Below are 16,475 nucleotides of genomic sequence, written 5' to 3' on the forward strand. Positions count from 1 at the left end.
ATTGCGGCAGCGGGTAAATTATGGCAGTTGAGCGACTGACAGAACCCGCCTCTAGCTTACAAGACATTGCCGCTCGAAGAACCAATCCGAAGCGTATCGTTGTGCCGATATTTCTTGCCAGCTGTGATGCATAGCATCTGAAAACGCCTTTCATCGGGCCACACGGTGGGTGTCGCGAATTGCTTTCGTTTCATTTTCTTATGTCCCTGAACCCAGATTAATCTTATTAGAATGAAAAGTACATGATGGTTGCAAATCACTATTAGAAGCGAGCGCTGAACACGAAGAATTTGTAACTATATGGCCACACTTGAGGTTGGTAGGTTGAGCTTTTTCAATGCTCTAATCACCGCTAGAAATTCCGCCAAAAACGTTTTTTGGGGGAGCGTCATCTTTCGTCGACTGTCTCCGTCTTCATCTTCAATAGCGATTCCTAGCAATATGGGTACATGAAAGATTGATAGAAAAGAAGATTTGGTTAGAGTTTTAGTCAGGCGCATGACAGAAGTGGTGGAATGCGTACACATCGCTCGCCGCTTTGCTGTGTAGGAAATGCCTCGAATATTTTCCGCTCGCGCCTCTGACGATCGCGTTTTATGTGGGTGACGTCGGACAGGCTGAGTCATGAATTACTTAATGCGAAAATTCCACGTTATTTCGGTATATTTTATTGATCAGCGAGGAATACGGTAGCGTTGTTTAGAGCAGCGAGAGCACACGGAAAGCCGTTATGACTGTGTGAAAGTACCGAATTCTTCGATTTCTGTGCAAAATGCATGAAAGTGACGTGTTGTATTATACGCTATACTTATTGATTTTTCTTTTCCTGGTGTCGTATCGTATGACTTTGTCTTCAGCAGAAAATTAAAAATTGAAGTATAACCTGGTTTCGATATTTATAAAGTGTAGTTGCATACTGACCTAGGCTATGTGGCGAGGTATGGACAACCGGAACGTAGATTTCATGTACGCAATTGATGCACTAACAGCGTCGAATCGGGCTGTATATTCTTATTCCTCACATATTATACTCAAGTGGCAGAAAATCTCTTTCCTTTTGTGTTGCCCCGACTGCTCAGGTTCCCAGTAATTACACAACATAGGCCCCTAGAAGTTGTGTCGAATGGGTTGTATAACCAAGACTAGCACGAATGCCTTACTGGACATGGCAGTGAGTGTATAACGGTTATGCTGCTTGACGGCTGGCCCTCAAGTCGTGGTATTGAATCCCGGCCTCGGCGGCCCTATTTCCGATGGAGGCCATAATGCTCGGGGTCTGGGTGCTTTGGTTTACTAAGGTGCACGTTAAAGAACACTCCTAGTAGTCAAAATTTCCGGAACCATCCACAAGGACACCTGTCGTAATATCGTGATTTTGTCACGTTTACCTCAATGATTGTTATGGACTCGAATGTCTTGTCTCTGCGTTGTTGGCGCCCTTGGAAGACAGCTCTTTTTGAGCCAGTTCCGTGATTGGAAATAACGAGCGACGCACTGCCACCCACTTGCCACGCCTAAAATTTCAGTTCGAGACATTGACCCTCTCCTGCACGCTGTCTTTCGAAACCAGTAAGCTGCACAGGGATCGCGTCGTCTCTTAGTTCTCGTTAGTGCGCAGCTTAATCAGCGGTAATCCCGCTCCCATTACGATCGTCACGCGTGTTTAAATGCCGATGCGTGGCAGTATTGAGAGAAAGCGCACCGTTTTCGCTTAGACTGAATCGGTGTACGTGTCTTTATATTGATTTGCCGAAAGGTTGAATGGCTTGTTTAATCGTCCTGGGGATGAGCTTTTTTTTTTTTAAAGATATGTTTGTCTCTCGTCGTCTACTGTTTGCTTTGCGAGATCCAGAGCGCTTTCTTAAGACGACGCTTTTTTACACTTGATGTCCTTGCGCACTACCAAGATGTCATCGAACGTTCATGGGCAGAATTGGAGTATTACTTGGTTAGATTAATTGTCCGCTTATTCTAATTGTTTTTGTTCAAGTGGTAGTGATTGGTTACCTTGAACTGCTTACCCACGCATGTTGTGTCTCTCATTGTCTCTTCCTTGTCTAATATGTTGGTATGTTGTCAGGATTCTCTTCTCTTCTACTTTACATAATGTTCACCGGGCAAATTACGAAATCACATGGATACAGCTTCACCCGCACTACAGCCGTAAAAATGGCGCTTCTAATCAATCCTCTTGAAATTCCCTTTGTTTGCACGTATGAACGTGTAAAAAAGCGCGGTTACTTAGCGCATTACGTAATTAAAAAATTTTAGTTTACTATCAAACAACTTTAGGTTTGTCCCTGTAGGCTGGCGTTCACGTTTTTACGGTTCGCCGGAGTCGTTCGTGGGAACAGAGCTGGTAGTGACGTCTTGTGGAGTTGTGTTAAACCACAAAACCTCTGCAACACATTTTATTTGCGTTAGTGTTCTCGTCAAACAAAATATGGAAGTGCTGTGAGTTAGTATTATTGCGATAACAATATGTGGACACTCTCGGCTGGATTTTGCCGCCGGCGTCCGCGTCATGCTCCGCGCGTGCGCGCGCGCGCGCGCGCACACACACACACACACACACACACACACACACACACACACACACACACACACACACACACACACACACACACACACACACACACACACACGCTCGCGCACGCTCACAAACACGCGCATCTATATATATATATATATATATATATATATATATATATATATATATATATATATATATATATATATATATATATATAGGGAAAGAGGTGTATACCTAAGGGCTCGTTTTTCCGTGTTTTGACACAATATTAGTGATATCTAACAGACAATATTGCCAAGGAATGTATAGGGGAAGGTATTAGAACAAATGTAATGTAAATAAGAAGAAAGAAAAGGGGGTGAAATAATAACCTACCTACTCCTACTCACGGTAGGTTATTCTTTCGCGCACTTTTCTTTCTTATTATTTACATTACATTTGTGCTAATAACTTCCCCTATACATTCCTTGGTATTATTGTCTGTTAGATCTCATTCATATATATATATATATATATATATATATATATATATATATATATATATATATATATACACGTGGGACCTCCACGTCGAGACCTCCACGACGTGGGACCTCCACGTCGAGGCATTAACTAATTCGAGGCATTAACCACTGAGCTACCGAGGGGTACCTCCTTCAACGTTCAAACGGCAAGCTATTGATATCTGCCACTTACTGCTGTTGGTGGGAATTGTGTGTGTGTGTGTGTGGGGGGGGGGGAGTATAGTGTTTTCAGCATTATCAGCAAGATAACGCAATAAGCGCGGCGGCTCTCATCTCTCACGCGTACTTTCGCCCGTGGAGAGGAGGAAAGTGGATGATCTCTCGCGCGCCCTTATCTCCCCGTGGGGAGGGTCATACGTCTTGGCTGGCGTTGGGCTTGCACTGGAACGATTCTGTTGTAGTTACGGGTCGCACAAAGGTCACTGCAGTCGTTGCACAGCCTCCGTTTGCGAAAAGGGTGCGCTTTTCATACACAGCGAAGTAACAACTGAGACGCTTATTCGCATTCAATTGTACCTTTCAGTACGTTTCGTGCGTCATTTGTGCGTGAAAAACGCGGGACACATTTCGATCTGCTTGCCATTCTGTGCGTGGCCTTCGAAATTGTTTCTATCGCGTTCGTTGTTTCGCCTGTAAAGCCGTGACTTTTGATTTAGAGTTGACAATGTTGCACACTAGCCGTTAGGTAAAGCGTCTCTCATGATCATATTGTAGTTTCGGGATGTTAAACCCCACATATCAATCAATCAATCAATCAATCAATCAATCAATCAATCAATCAGGTAAAGCGTGAAGGTTGCTACCAGCTTTGGACGTCGCGTACACGTCACCAGAAAACCGCGATAATGTTAACTTTTAGAAACCTACGCGGAAAGTAAAATTCTCTGTTGTACTATTGCTCTCAATGTAGCCCCGTTTCTTGAAATGACAATGTATTTTACTTTAAAGATATATTCCCTCTTGCTTCTCGTTCGTGCGCCTTTTCGCTCCACCTCCTCCCAAGGGTATGTATGATGAACGACGCCATGTCTGTGGATTAATTTGTCCAGACTACTTTCTTACTTACTGACCTAACCTTAAATTCATGGAGCGAAAATAAAAAGGAAAAGTAATGTAGGTGTTGGAATCGACCTGTTTCAACAGGTCGATGCCATAAGGTGTTGGTTTAAGGAACCACACTAACAATCTCTTTTTATCCACAGCCTCTGTTAATGACGCTTGCTGTTTTCCTGAGGCAACGTCTAAGCGTTGTTTTTTTATGTACTTTCAGGCTTTTCCCCAGGCGAGATCGCAGTCAGCGAAAGACATCAAAGGTATGTGTTGCCTCGCCACTTTGTACTTTCGGCTCTGCCTTTTTCTTTCTAATTTCGAGCTTATATTTTAGTAAAGTGGGTGTGGCTCACCCCCCACAGTTACTTGTCGCACAAACCACCGTGTCTGCGTGACTCTTCGTCACGGCCCATTTTCGCGAAATCGCTAGCAGCTGAAGAAGACGCGGGCCTGGCCGTGTTTTACTGTTGAAACTCCACGGAGAACATCAGCCATGAATACTATATGGACGCAGTATCAACATGCGCCATCGCTTTTCCGCATCGTTGGCCGGGTCCTAAAAATCTTGGGTGCGTTTTCTTCGTTCATATAGTGGTTGGTGCGTGGTGGTTGTTACTGCCTCTCCGAATAGCTTTTCAGTGGTTGCTAGGTTTACTTGGAGTCGTCGATGAAATCATTCACAGTATATCAGTAAGCTGAAATAAAAATGTCTCGAATAATATCTGAACACTACTTCGTTCTCATTTTGATCTATTCTATATCCCAAGTTTCATTAACGCAATTGCAATGTTTGCTTTTTGAGTCAGCTTCTCCTTCATATATGTCGTAGTGAGGAATTGCACCTTCCGCAGAAGATTTTGCGTTGGCTTTCTTTCTACGCATCACCTATCCTCATAACTCGAACGTATCAATAAATTTCTTTCCATTCATTCCTAACTAAAGCGTGTGTAAGCTGAATTGAAATTGCTTTGATTAATATCTGAACACTACTTCGCTCTTATTTTGATCCATATCTCAAGTTTTTATAAACACGATTCCAATGTTTGTTTTTTGAGTCAGCTTCTCCTTCATATGAGTCGTAGTGGGGAAATGCATCCTTCGCAGGAGATTTTGCGTAGGATTTGTTTCTGTGCAACACCTATCCTCATAACTAAAACGTATCAATAAAGTTACCTTCATTCATTCCTAACTAAAACGTTTGTATTTAAGCAACCAGAAAGCTTCGATAATTACTCGGAGGTTCAAAATCATTTGTGGAAAAATTCAAACATTAGGCTTATCACAGGCGCCTTGTTGGCCGACACCGTTTCAAGCTAGTTGTGATGTGTGACTGCCAGCGTTGTTTTAAAATCTATACAAAGGGTTAATTTGGTGCAGCGACGTCGTTTTGTAGAGTCTCTGTCTTGACGCTAGTGCTTGTGCGATCACAGCAGCATGACGAACATGACGGCGATCGTGTGACGCCGACGTACTGGTTGTTCGAGTGCAGTTAACATCATCGAATTGTGTTGGTGACATAATGAATAAGCAAGAGGCTGACAAGGTGACAAGATCTGCACAAAGTTGACGTCTAAATGAGTGTTGCATTTATGCAGGCATTGAAGTCAGGCAGCTTTGAGTCCTGAACTGCATTTAAGTTGAAAACATAGAGTTTGCGAGATGTGTTCATTTGTTTCAAGTAAGCAGAGGAGAAATTCCTTGAGAACGGATGTGCGTGGCATTCCCGGCATGAAAAATTTCTAAGTTTCGAGAAGTCAAGGTTTTGATACAAAACCACATTGCGTACAAGCTAATGCATTGACGTATTGAAGACAACGCTATGAAGGTAATGAAGGGTTCTGCTGGCAGCCATTTATCCGTGCACAACTCCGTAGTGGCTGTCATTTTATGTTTGATCAGTGCCGGATATTAAAGCGCTATGCGGAATGAACTATGAGCGCGTGACTTATACGAGGCCTATTGCATTGACGGAAAAGGTGATATGTGTGTGAATGTGGCGTTTACAGCGCTTCTCACCGTGGGACTTACGTATTCTTTCGTTTTTGATGATAATCACATGTAGATTGCATACAATTGTTAATTTTGTTACTGTTATCTTCTCCTTCGAACCCCTTCATGGTTTATGTGCGTGTATATATACACCCTTGTATACAGAATGAAGCTCTGGTTAAGCGGAATGGCGAGTTGGGCAATTTGGTGTAGATTCATTGTGGAATATTTTACAGTGTGCAGTGGGGTAGATACGCACAAAAAAGGGGCAGCGCTGATACTCACAAGTAAATTTTTTGGAAGAAAAATAACATCTATAGCGATGTGTCCCTTCTCTGCGTCGAAAGACTTGATTGCAAAAGTGAGAGCTTGGTACGTCTCCGTCATTGTTTTGTGTTTCCCGCTGCTTCCCGTTTTTTTTTTTTAAGGTGTCAGGCTTTCGGCGTTGAATGTTTGTTGAAGGTTATATCGTTTTATTTTAATTTTAAGGTGAACGTGTTTATATTGCGCTTTCCTCAACTCTTGTAAAGCCGTTCATCTCTTGATAAGGTAAATTTCTTGCCCGTCCGTGTTCATATTGCAGTTATCAGGCATCTATTTTTCCTCGAGTCGTTATTCATGTTTGTATGCCGGCTGCTGCATTATTACGCAAGCTCTGAGATAGGAGCTGGCCCAAAGGGCGGCTGAGTACCGTCCGGTGCTGTGCACCAATACTCGGCAGTTGTGGGGGGTGTGAGGGTCCCACTGGGGTTATTCATACGAGCGGAGCGACAAGACGCGCATTGGGTCACAGTGTTCAAGGCGTCTATGCATTATGTATGTCGACACATGTCTCTTTCCGGCTTGGAGCGATGCGATGAGAGCGTTGTAGCATTTGCCAGATTCCGCGGGCGTGAGCCGTTGTTGCACGTGGGAGAAACGCAATGAGCGCCTTCTTTGTCGCGCGCGCTGCGTCCACGCGTTCTCCAACCGGGCGGCCTTGCTTTTTTTGTGTGTGTGTGATAACTTGCCTACCGCTTCTCTTTAGCTTCTAGTTCCGTGCATGCTTGGGCACTGTTTGTTTTTGTCGTGCATCGTGTTCCACTTTGGGCGTTTCTTCCTTCCTGTTTTCTCCGGGGTCCGCGCGAAAGGCAGGGTTTCCGCGCGCTGACAATATGACACGGCTTCACAACTTTTCACTTTAGAGACAGCGGATTGTCATGATTTCAACACGCTCGTCGTATTTGCTCCCGTTCAGACCCGCCACGGTGTTTTATAAGGGTTATGGCTCTCGACTGGTCACCCGCAGGTGGCGGGATGCAACGCTGGCCGCTGTGGCCGAATTTTTCGGTGGAGCTGAAAATGCTCGGGGCTCTCGTACTTTGATTTAGGTGCGCTTCAAAGAAGCCTACGGGTTGGAAATTGTCGGAGCCCTCCAGTACGGCGTCTCTCATAGTATCATCTTGGTTTTGAAGCGTCAAACCGCAATTATATTTAGGGCTCCCTTCCATTAATATATTGGGATAAATTTTATTGCATGATTATCATTAATTGATTTAGATCTACATATTTTTGTGGATGGATGGTGAGGTATCAGTATTTCCGAACAATTTGATTAAGGCATACCTCATTTTATTGTGATACATTTTTAATTGAAAAGAACTGTGTGGTCGGCACTCCACTTTTATTGGCACATCAAAAGTGCTTTTTAGGAATTGAAAGATGCACTTGGTAGAGACGAGATGGCCTACGCAGCTGTTTATTTCTGCGAAAGAATACACCGCAGGTTTCTTTCCCCAGTAGCAAAATTCACACGCTTTCTACGTCGGCTGAATTTGAATTTTTCATTTCACTACACTTCCACGTAGGGGCGTAGCAAGTATTCGAATTTTACAACTTTTGTGCCTCCGCGCAAACATGCACGCTTATATATATATATATATATATATATATATATATATATATATATATATATATATATATATATATATATATATATATATATATATATATATATGAATAGAGTATGTATTCGCGTTTGTTTGTATTCAGGAGCCGGTGATTGATCAAAATTCTCATTACGCGAGATACAGGGTAATATTAATATTGAGAGGCTCAACTGGTGCATCGTTCTCTTCCGTAACCAATTACTTTTATCAAAACATTGGGGGCCATATTTGACAGGTTCCCGTAAACAGATTTAATATCAACATTTCTTCGTGTGTATTCTCTATTGTGATTAGGGTAGTGGGGAGCTTTGTTGTTGTTGCTTTTAAGGGCACCGCAGTTTGCCGCGTTTTCAGCGCGTGCGCGTTCATTTGGCGCTTCATGGTGTCAGCCGTACTTGCGAGAGATGAGAACAAGAGAGATTGATCGGGCGAGTCTCCCACCCGGTAATCTCTGGACGCTGTCGTCGGCATGCTTGATGGACGATGTTGTCTCTGGGTAAACACATGGTTGCCTGATCTTCAAACGGAAAACTCTAGTCCCGACGATGCAATTGAGCCGCGTCGTTCGAAGCGGTGCTTCACCGGTTTTTGATGCGGCCTTGGTGAAAGGATGAAGGCGGAAACACTTGCAAAGACAGAGGGTGAACCGGCATTCTGTGAACCTTCTGTCTGCAACTGCTGTCGTGTTGCCTTCTACACACGTCGCTAGGCCACAGAGTGCCTGCCCCAGGGGAGTTAGTTTGGAAAGAGGTTTGTCAGTAACCAAGCCACTGAGAGAGCGGTAGAAGTCACATTTTTGTTTATATTTATCTATTGTGATACCTACACCTTTAAACTTGTTTAACATTATGACGATTTTTTTTTACGAAGAAAGGCAAATCCTTGCCGAACTTTAGTTAATAGTGCTCAGAACGCAGAAAGTTGATCACGTTAGTGAGCGTTGATCATAATAATAAAGTAACGAAAAAGCCTGGAGAACGGACACTCGAGGACAGACCAATTTCTATTATCAGTACCTTTATTTAAATAATTAACTCTTTTGGTGATCAATAGTTTTCATTCCAGCAAATCCCGTGAATGTTCGTGGTGCACAAATACTATTGCCACTCAAAATGTATTTTAAAAAGCGTTGAAGCGCCTTTTTAATTGAAAGAGTCTTACTAAGGGATGCGTAATAAACATGAACAGTAATATGTGGTCGCCCGCACCGGACTCCTGAAGTCGTTTGAACGTTCGTAACCTGCTAATAAAATATCGTACATTATTAATTTATAAGCTACTCAGCATGCGTAGCAATACAACTGCAATATAATCGTTGCTTAGAACATCGCTTTATAAGTGTAAAAAAAAACAAAATAAAAAAAACATGTTCGAGAAAACGTTACGCGTTCTCTAAGTTAGAAAGTTGTTCTGAAAATTGCCTTCGAGCAAAAACAAAAAAAAAGAGAGAGAGAGAGAGAGAAGTTGCGCGCTTAATGGGTTCACTCTTCGAGTTCACAAACAGGGCCTATAGCTGGTGGCCTCATAAAATGTAGAGGATTTTATTTCGTGGCTGAAACTACACCTTAAATATCACCGAGGTCCAATAGCGGGGTAAGCCGTTTTACTTCTCGTAGTCTTCATTCTGCTCTGGAGAAACTCAACAACAACAACAACAACAACAACAACAACAACAACAACAACAACAACAACAACAACAACAACAACAACAACAACAACAAAATGCGGGGTGACGACTGTGCTTTAGCAATCGCTTCCAAAAGGTCGTAGTAAAGGTACCATAGAATAGCTTAATTCCTACTTGGCTGGTTTACATTAATTCTCAAATATACGAAATAATACTTCAAAGGTCTCTTCTATTTGTGTGTGGTTTATCGCTTTCGCTAACTCGCGGCTGATTATTATTATTATTATTATTATTATTATTATTATTATTATTATTATTATTATTATTATTATTATTATTATCGAGTTTCTCTTTATAGTTATGGTGGAAAGGTGAATTGGCTAGCGGGTAGATATGAAGCTTGTTCGTCCTTAAATAACCGTATGAAGTAGGTATCTCAAACAAGCAAAGACTAAAACATGCTGCACCTTTCAGCAGAACTTGGAGCACCGCTCACGCGACACAAATGTGTCGCTGGCGGTCACGCAAGTGCGAGAGAGTAGAAGTCACCGCGCTTACTCGACCGCGAACAAAGTAAAGAATAAAAGAAAGGCACCGAGAAAAAAAAATATATCTTGCTTGTTTCGACAATTTCACTTACAGCCGAATGGTCGACTGTAAGTGAAAAGGTGACAGTGGAACGTTATTGACGCGAGAAACGGAGAGCGGTAATTCTCCCTTTTATATGTTTTTTCTTTTCAAATGTATACTTTCGGTCGTTTTCTTTTTATTCGACTCCATTTTACCCCCACTTCAATGGCTGCAGTTATGTTGTTGTGGGACCGATTGATTGGAGCTGTCTCGCGCTGCGTGGCTTATCGATTCAGGATGATTTTTTTCTCGCTCAGTCTTTTTTTTTTTAATTTTAGAAACCACAAGCGTATAATTTGTTTTCGGCCGGAAGTAAGACAGCTCGCCATGCGCGTTCGCGCCAGATCTCGAATCTATTTTTGCGCAGCTGACACTGCTTTGCGTGTGCCCCGTTTCCCAACGATGCAGTCACTATAGCTGTTGCTCGTAATATTGCAAAGTGTGATTTGTATATTTGCGCAACTTTGTAGTGAAATCTCATGCGATGGTAATACGCGTTCGGTGGTATCGCCTGGTTCTTGTCTGGGGGTATACGCGTCTTTCACAAACTGCACGCTATGATCCCGCGCTCTTCGTGGCGCATGAATGTCACGACTGCGGTGTGAGATGAGGCAGAAAAGGAATCGCATTGTTGTAGTCTAAGCCAAGCAGAAGAGTGTGTCTGTCCACTCACGCCTTCGGGCAGCACGGAAGCGGGTCAGTTTCGCCTGTAATAATGAATCCGTGCGGAACATTCGTTCCGCGAAACGACCGTTTAGACCATGCTTTGCATCATGCTCTGTATAAAAGTTATCGGTGTGGCTCCTCCTCTAGTGTAATACGTACTAATATTTCTGGTATCTGCCTTCAAGAAACATGGTGATTGGCGAGGAGTACTTTCGGCATCCTACCTGTTCTCCGCGCTCGCGTTAGCTTTCACGCCTGCTTAACCCCTTCCTTTATTCTCTCTTTCTTTCTTTCAAATCCTCCTCTGACTTTTCCTCGCCGCTATATCTGAGCTGCTCGCCCCGCCTTGTGGCGGCGAGTGCAACGAAGAACCAAAGGTGGCGGCCTCCGAGAGATTCGCGCTATGCGCTGGCGTAGCGCCGTGGGTCCCGGAGGCCGAGCCGAGCAGTCGAGCATGCGCACCGGCGCCCCGGTCGTTCCCCGCCTCTGGCGCGTTAGAGCAGCGCGCGCTGCTTGATACACTCCGAGCTCTCCCGAGCGGGTGGCACGCGCCGCGTCCGTCTTCTCTGAAGAGCGACGAAGAAAGAAGTTTGCTTGCCGTAGGGCTTCGCGCTTGTTAGTTTCCTCGCCTTGTTCTCGTCGATTGTACTGCGTGCGTCGCTTTGCGACTCTTGATCTGAAGAAGGCGTGGTGGACTCGACATGGCCGTGGTTCGACGATTGCGATTCTCCGAGTTGCCGCTGAAGCGTGCGATCGAAAACACCACTACGAACGACACTATTCAGGAACTGTGTGCACCGTGATCACGAGCTTTTTTTTTTTTTTTCGACAGAGGTGCTGCCTCTTGGAAGTCCTTGTTGTGGGCACGTTTCATGTGATCTTTGCGGCTGTGGGCTGAAACGAGAAGTGAGCGTCGTTGAAGTTGAAGAATGGGATGTTAACACCGCGGGACAACCAAATGTGGCTCGGCGGAATGCCTTCGCAGCTTCCTCAGTTTGTTATATTTCCAGCTAAAAGAGTTCCATCGCTTACTCTTCACGTCTTGAAGCCTTGGCTGTTGTGAAGTTAAAGGGACATTTTAAAATCCGAGTTATCCTATATTGGCTTTTGGGAATTTAGTTTCGATCACACAAGATTGGTGATTGTTTGCGCTAAAAGTTTAGACGACTTTGACGAACGTGGAAAGCCAGTCGGTTGTACGTTTTATATCGATCTCATTGGATTTGGTTCGCAACACTTTACAACTCCTTGGGAAATGTGTTACGGTAGAAGTGATGCCTGAAAACTGATTCCTGCTGGATGACAGTTGCTACAGAATCTTACCCGCTTTCCTCTTGGTCGAATGTAAGACCTGAACGAGGAGGCCGGCATGAAAGCGAGTGGCCCCTCCGTTTCTGACAACAATCGAGCGTCCTGGTCCGTGACGCATCAGCCGAGTGAGGTGGTTGCCGGCAGATACCGTTGAAAGGTGCTATGGTCTGCAGCCATTTCGGCCAAATCGCTTGCGGAATTCGACTGAGGATTTAGAACTATCTTTTTTTTTTTCATAATGAGTACAGAGTGCGATGTCCGACCGGGGTTTTCTTCTCTGAATGCGCGGAATGATCCAGGACACTTGAGGCCAAGTTGAGGCGTTACGGACGCCGTCCGCGGAGAGCTTAAAAGTAAGAAGGCCCTCGCGGAAGTTTCACGGGTGCGTTAGTGCTAGGACAGCTTCGCAACGGAAAACGACGGAGAGCAGCCCTTGACGCTTCTGGGCGCGAGGGCGGAAGCCCTGGCCAGCACTGGGACGCCGCCGCCTAGCCGACCGCGCAGCGAAAGTGGCGGCCTGACCGTGCCTTTGTCGACGTCGCCGGCCACGACGACGACAGAACGGCGCGACTCGTCGCTGCCGCGGACGCCCGAAGAAGCGGCACCACGGCCGTCGCCGCGCCGCAGCGGCTGCTGGCCCAAGAGCGGCGACGACGGCGAGCGGTACGAGCAGCCGTCGTCTCGTCCGCGCACCCCGCCGTCGGGACGCGAGGACGACGACGCGTCTCCCGGTCCCGAGCGGGCCAGCAGCTCGCCCCGCGGCTCGGTCGCCTGGGTGGCTGCCCTGATGAACCACCGCTTCGTGAGGAGCTTCAGCGAGCGCCTGGTGGGCGGCAAGCGCGCCCGGGCCGAGTGCTGGTGGCGCAAACTCAGGGCGCAGCGGCTCACAGGTACGTCCGCCTTCTTTGACCGGTGCCAGCTCCGTGGCAAACTTCTGCTCCGCACTTTCACGTGCATATGCCTAAACACTCCGCGTATTCAAGGGTCATTCAAACAACGGACCCCCAACGGTGGACCCGCGACGGAATAGCGCCTGTGTGTGTCCCCTTCGTCTTGACCCGTCTCGATAAGTTTCCCCTAAATCACTTCAGATAGGTCGTATACCTACAAAGCCAGAAGTCGGCGAGGAGGGACCATTAGCACTTATGTTTACTGATACGATCATGGATGCTTTGCTATACAGAGTACAGACAGACCGGAGACTTACTATTGAAGCACCTTTTCAAGTGATGGACATTTGCTCATTTCAGTTTTACAACAACGGTATATCGGTGGTAACGAAGCTGATTATCTATTTCTTTGCTGCAGCTATAGTACATACTGCGAACAAATATTCAGCAACATTTACCATTCCGCTGGTGGATGTATTGCTTTTTAGCCAAATATCAAATCTAAGAAACTTCCACTTCTTGCCTCTAAAAAAAAAAAATAAGTACTGTTAATAAGCACGAGACCATGCATCGATGAGTTTCTTGGTACTGAAAAAAAAAATATTTATGCTTTGCTAGTCGAAGACATAAGGGCAAGCAAGATTAGCCAAGGAGTTTTCAAGCAGTCTCTGAAAACACTAAATACGAGCGTGTTATTCTCTGTTCGCTTTTCTCTTATATTTGGCGCTCTTCGTGACGTTGCAATGGTGATTCGCGTGACGTCATTTGGGTATCTTTTCTCTATTGGTGCGTATACGATAAATAGTTAGAATGCTTTTCGTACCCGTCTTTGCGATGCATTCGCCCAGCCATTCTTTCTTGTCTGCCCCCCCCCCCCCCCCCCCCGCGGTAGTCTAGTGGCTAAGGTACTCGGCTGCTGACCCGCAGATCGCGGAATCGAATCCCGGCTGCTGCGGCGGCTGCATTTTCGATTGAGGCAAAAATGCTGTGGGCCCTTGTGCTCAAAGTTGGGTGCACGTTAAAGAACCGCAGGTGGTCGGAATTTCCGGAGCTCTCCACTACGGCGTCTCTCATAATCATATGGTGGTTTTGGGACATTAAACCCCACATACCAATTGTTTCTTGTCTCGCATGACCATCGTGTGCGATCAACTGATTTTGTGTTCCAGACTGCGCAGGCGGCGTCAACAGCGAATAGCACACACTAGCGAATTCCTGACGCGCTGAGTGCTGGCATTTTGCGCATGACTTATCAAGAAATAAGTGGCGAGATGTCGCCTTTAGGAAAAATAGTGAAGAAGAGGAAGGTACCACTTACTCGCATTTTAACTCGGAGCGGTTTAGAGGCCCCTTAACAGTCGTTCTGGTATCCTGCGCTTATCTAAACAATATGGTTGTGTTAAATAAAACCACGAATGCATCCAAAAAGCCGGTTTTCGGCGGATTATTTTGCTTGCAGAAATTGCGTGCACACTGTCAAGTATTTTAACCCAGCATTTACATAAATCCGCTAACATGGACATCGCGTATGGCCGGTTCGAATTGCTCGAACGCGGTTTTTCAACCAGGCAGTGTTTAAATGTGCACGCACTCGTTAGCCCTGTGGAAAGCTAAATTTCATATTTGTTTGGGTTACAGTAGCGCCCGAAGCATGCCATACGTATCGCCCAGAATGACCGTGCCAGAGTGATCTCAAGATAATCTGGAATAATCTCAGACATTCTGGTACGATTTGCGCAAGGCACTATCTACACGTGCGACGGGCCGTAATCATGAGGCACACAAAGAAAGGAGCATGCGTCGCATTACTCTAATGAATTGGAAAGGAAAAGTGGTGGTTGTGTTGGTTTCTTTCCTGCGAGGCACTTGTGGTTTGCCGCGACTCGTTTCTTTGCTGTGAATCAGTGTTGCGAAATGGGCGCTATGCATTCCATCCTATGCTGGGGAACGGCAACTTGCCGCAATCACATTCCTTTCATTTCCTCGGAATGAAAAAAACAACAACAACAAACTGAGCCCATTCCCACTCCGGGAATGGTCGATCAAGTCAATTCCATTCCTGTCATTCCTCAACGTAACAAAAGCGTATCTCGATAGCTTCATTGATCTAAAAATGGTTGCAAAAACGTGAAGCTGATGTCGTCAGATGCATTAAGAACTGCAACAGTGCGCGAAACACGTTACCATGGTCGCGGTATAGTAGCTAGGTGACTTATCCCGTGCACTACAACCACAATATAGTTTTCATAGGGGCAGTCCTCCTGCAACCTATAGTGTTTGCATGGTCAATGCAATCTTGGGGAAAAAGTTAGTAAAGAATTGACAACGCATGTATTTACTTCTTCTGAGCATATGTTACTAGTTTCTTGGCATATATTTAGCATAGCCGGCAGATAGTAAAGCTTGAAGCTTTTTAACTAGGTCTTGTTAAAAAGTAATTGCTAAGCTACACACGTTGATAGATATCTCGTAAACACCATCATACATTTTTCAGTAATCGTGACTCTCCTTAGAAAATTTCTGACCAAGCTTAATTTTGTCTATCGCCCTGGAATATTTTTTTTCTTAGTCATGAATCACGTATATGCAAATAGAAGGGCAGAGGACGATGCGTAAAAAACGTTCATTTATTTCCCAAACCTCTATGACTGCTAAGCAGTAAACAGCGTGCTGTTCAAAAGTATATAAGAGCATAAATAGCCTTCAAACACGGTGCGTTATTTCAAAGTAGGAGTATATAAATAGCCTTAAAACGGCTGCTACTTTAGATGCTGGCTACGTCCTGTTATCCTATGTGCGCATTTATATGTATGTGTCCTCATCTGTGATTCGTTCATGCCTCTATATAGGTTGCGGTGACAGGAACTTGCCTTGATATTTACATGAAATACTTTGACCACCACTTAATCTACGCCGACAATGTCACTTCGTTCATTATCCTATATACACTTCTGTAATAGAATTATTTTGATGTGGCAATGTACGTACACATACTTATGTATGCGGGTTGACTGAAAATCAGTAATTTAATAAATATTTGAGTGAGTACTATTCACAAACTACTTTGCAAACTAGAAAGTTCCACTGATTCAAAATTTGCTACCGTCACTTGGAGATCAGGGTTTTTTGGGACAAGTAAACGGTACGTATTCGGTTAGGGTATCTGCAAACTTTTTTTTCCCCTAAGAGTGCACGTTTGAACGAATTGGGGTGCTTTAATATTGTTTGAGCTTAAATGCGTTAATATTAAAATGGCGAGTTAGCGAATGATCGCATAGGCATTAGGGGAGGCGTAGTCTTGGTTACATGGGATCGCCTGCTTTAACT

The 16,475-nt window shown here is 44.8% G+C and overlaps 1 protein-coding gene across 7 annotated transcripts in view; it reads left to right on the top strand.

Annotated features, from left to right (window-relative positions):
• The window catches only part of cv-c (RhoGTPase activating protein), a 557,988-nt gene that overhangs the window by 351,809 nt on the left and 189,704 nt on the right, over positions 1-16,475 (top strand). For all 7 annotated transcript variants that reach the window (XM_075882224.1, XM_075882223.1, XM_075882227.1 and 4 more), the window contains one exon: positions 4,328-4,370. In XM_075882224.1, the coding sequence (XP_075738339.1) occupies positions 4,328-4,370 (43 nt within the window). The remainder of the gene's footprint in view (positions 1-4,327; positions 4,371-16,475) is intronic.

The sequence above is a fragment of the Rhipicephalus microplus genome, chromosome 2 (genome assembly GCF_043290135.1).
Source record: "Rhipicephalus microplus isolate Deutch F79 chromosome 2, USDA_Rmic, whole genome shotgun sequence".
In the NCBI taxonomy this organism is placed as follows: Eukaryota; Metazoa; Arthropoda; class Arachnida; order Ixodida; family Ixodidae; genus Rhipicephalus; species Rhipicephalus microplus.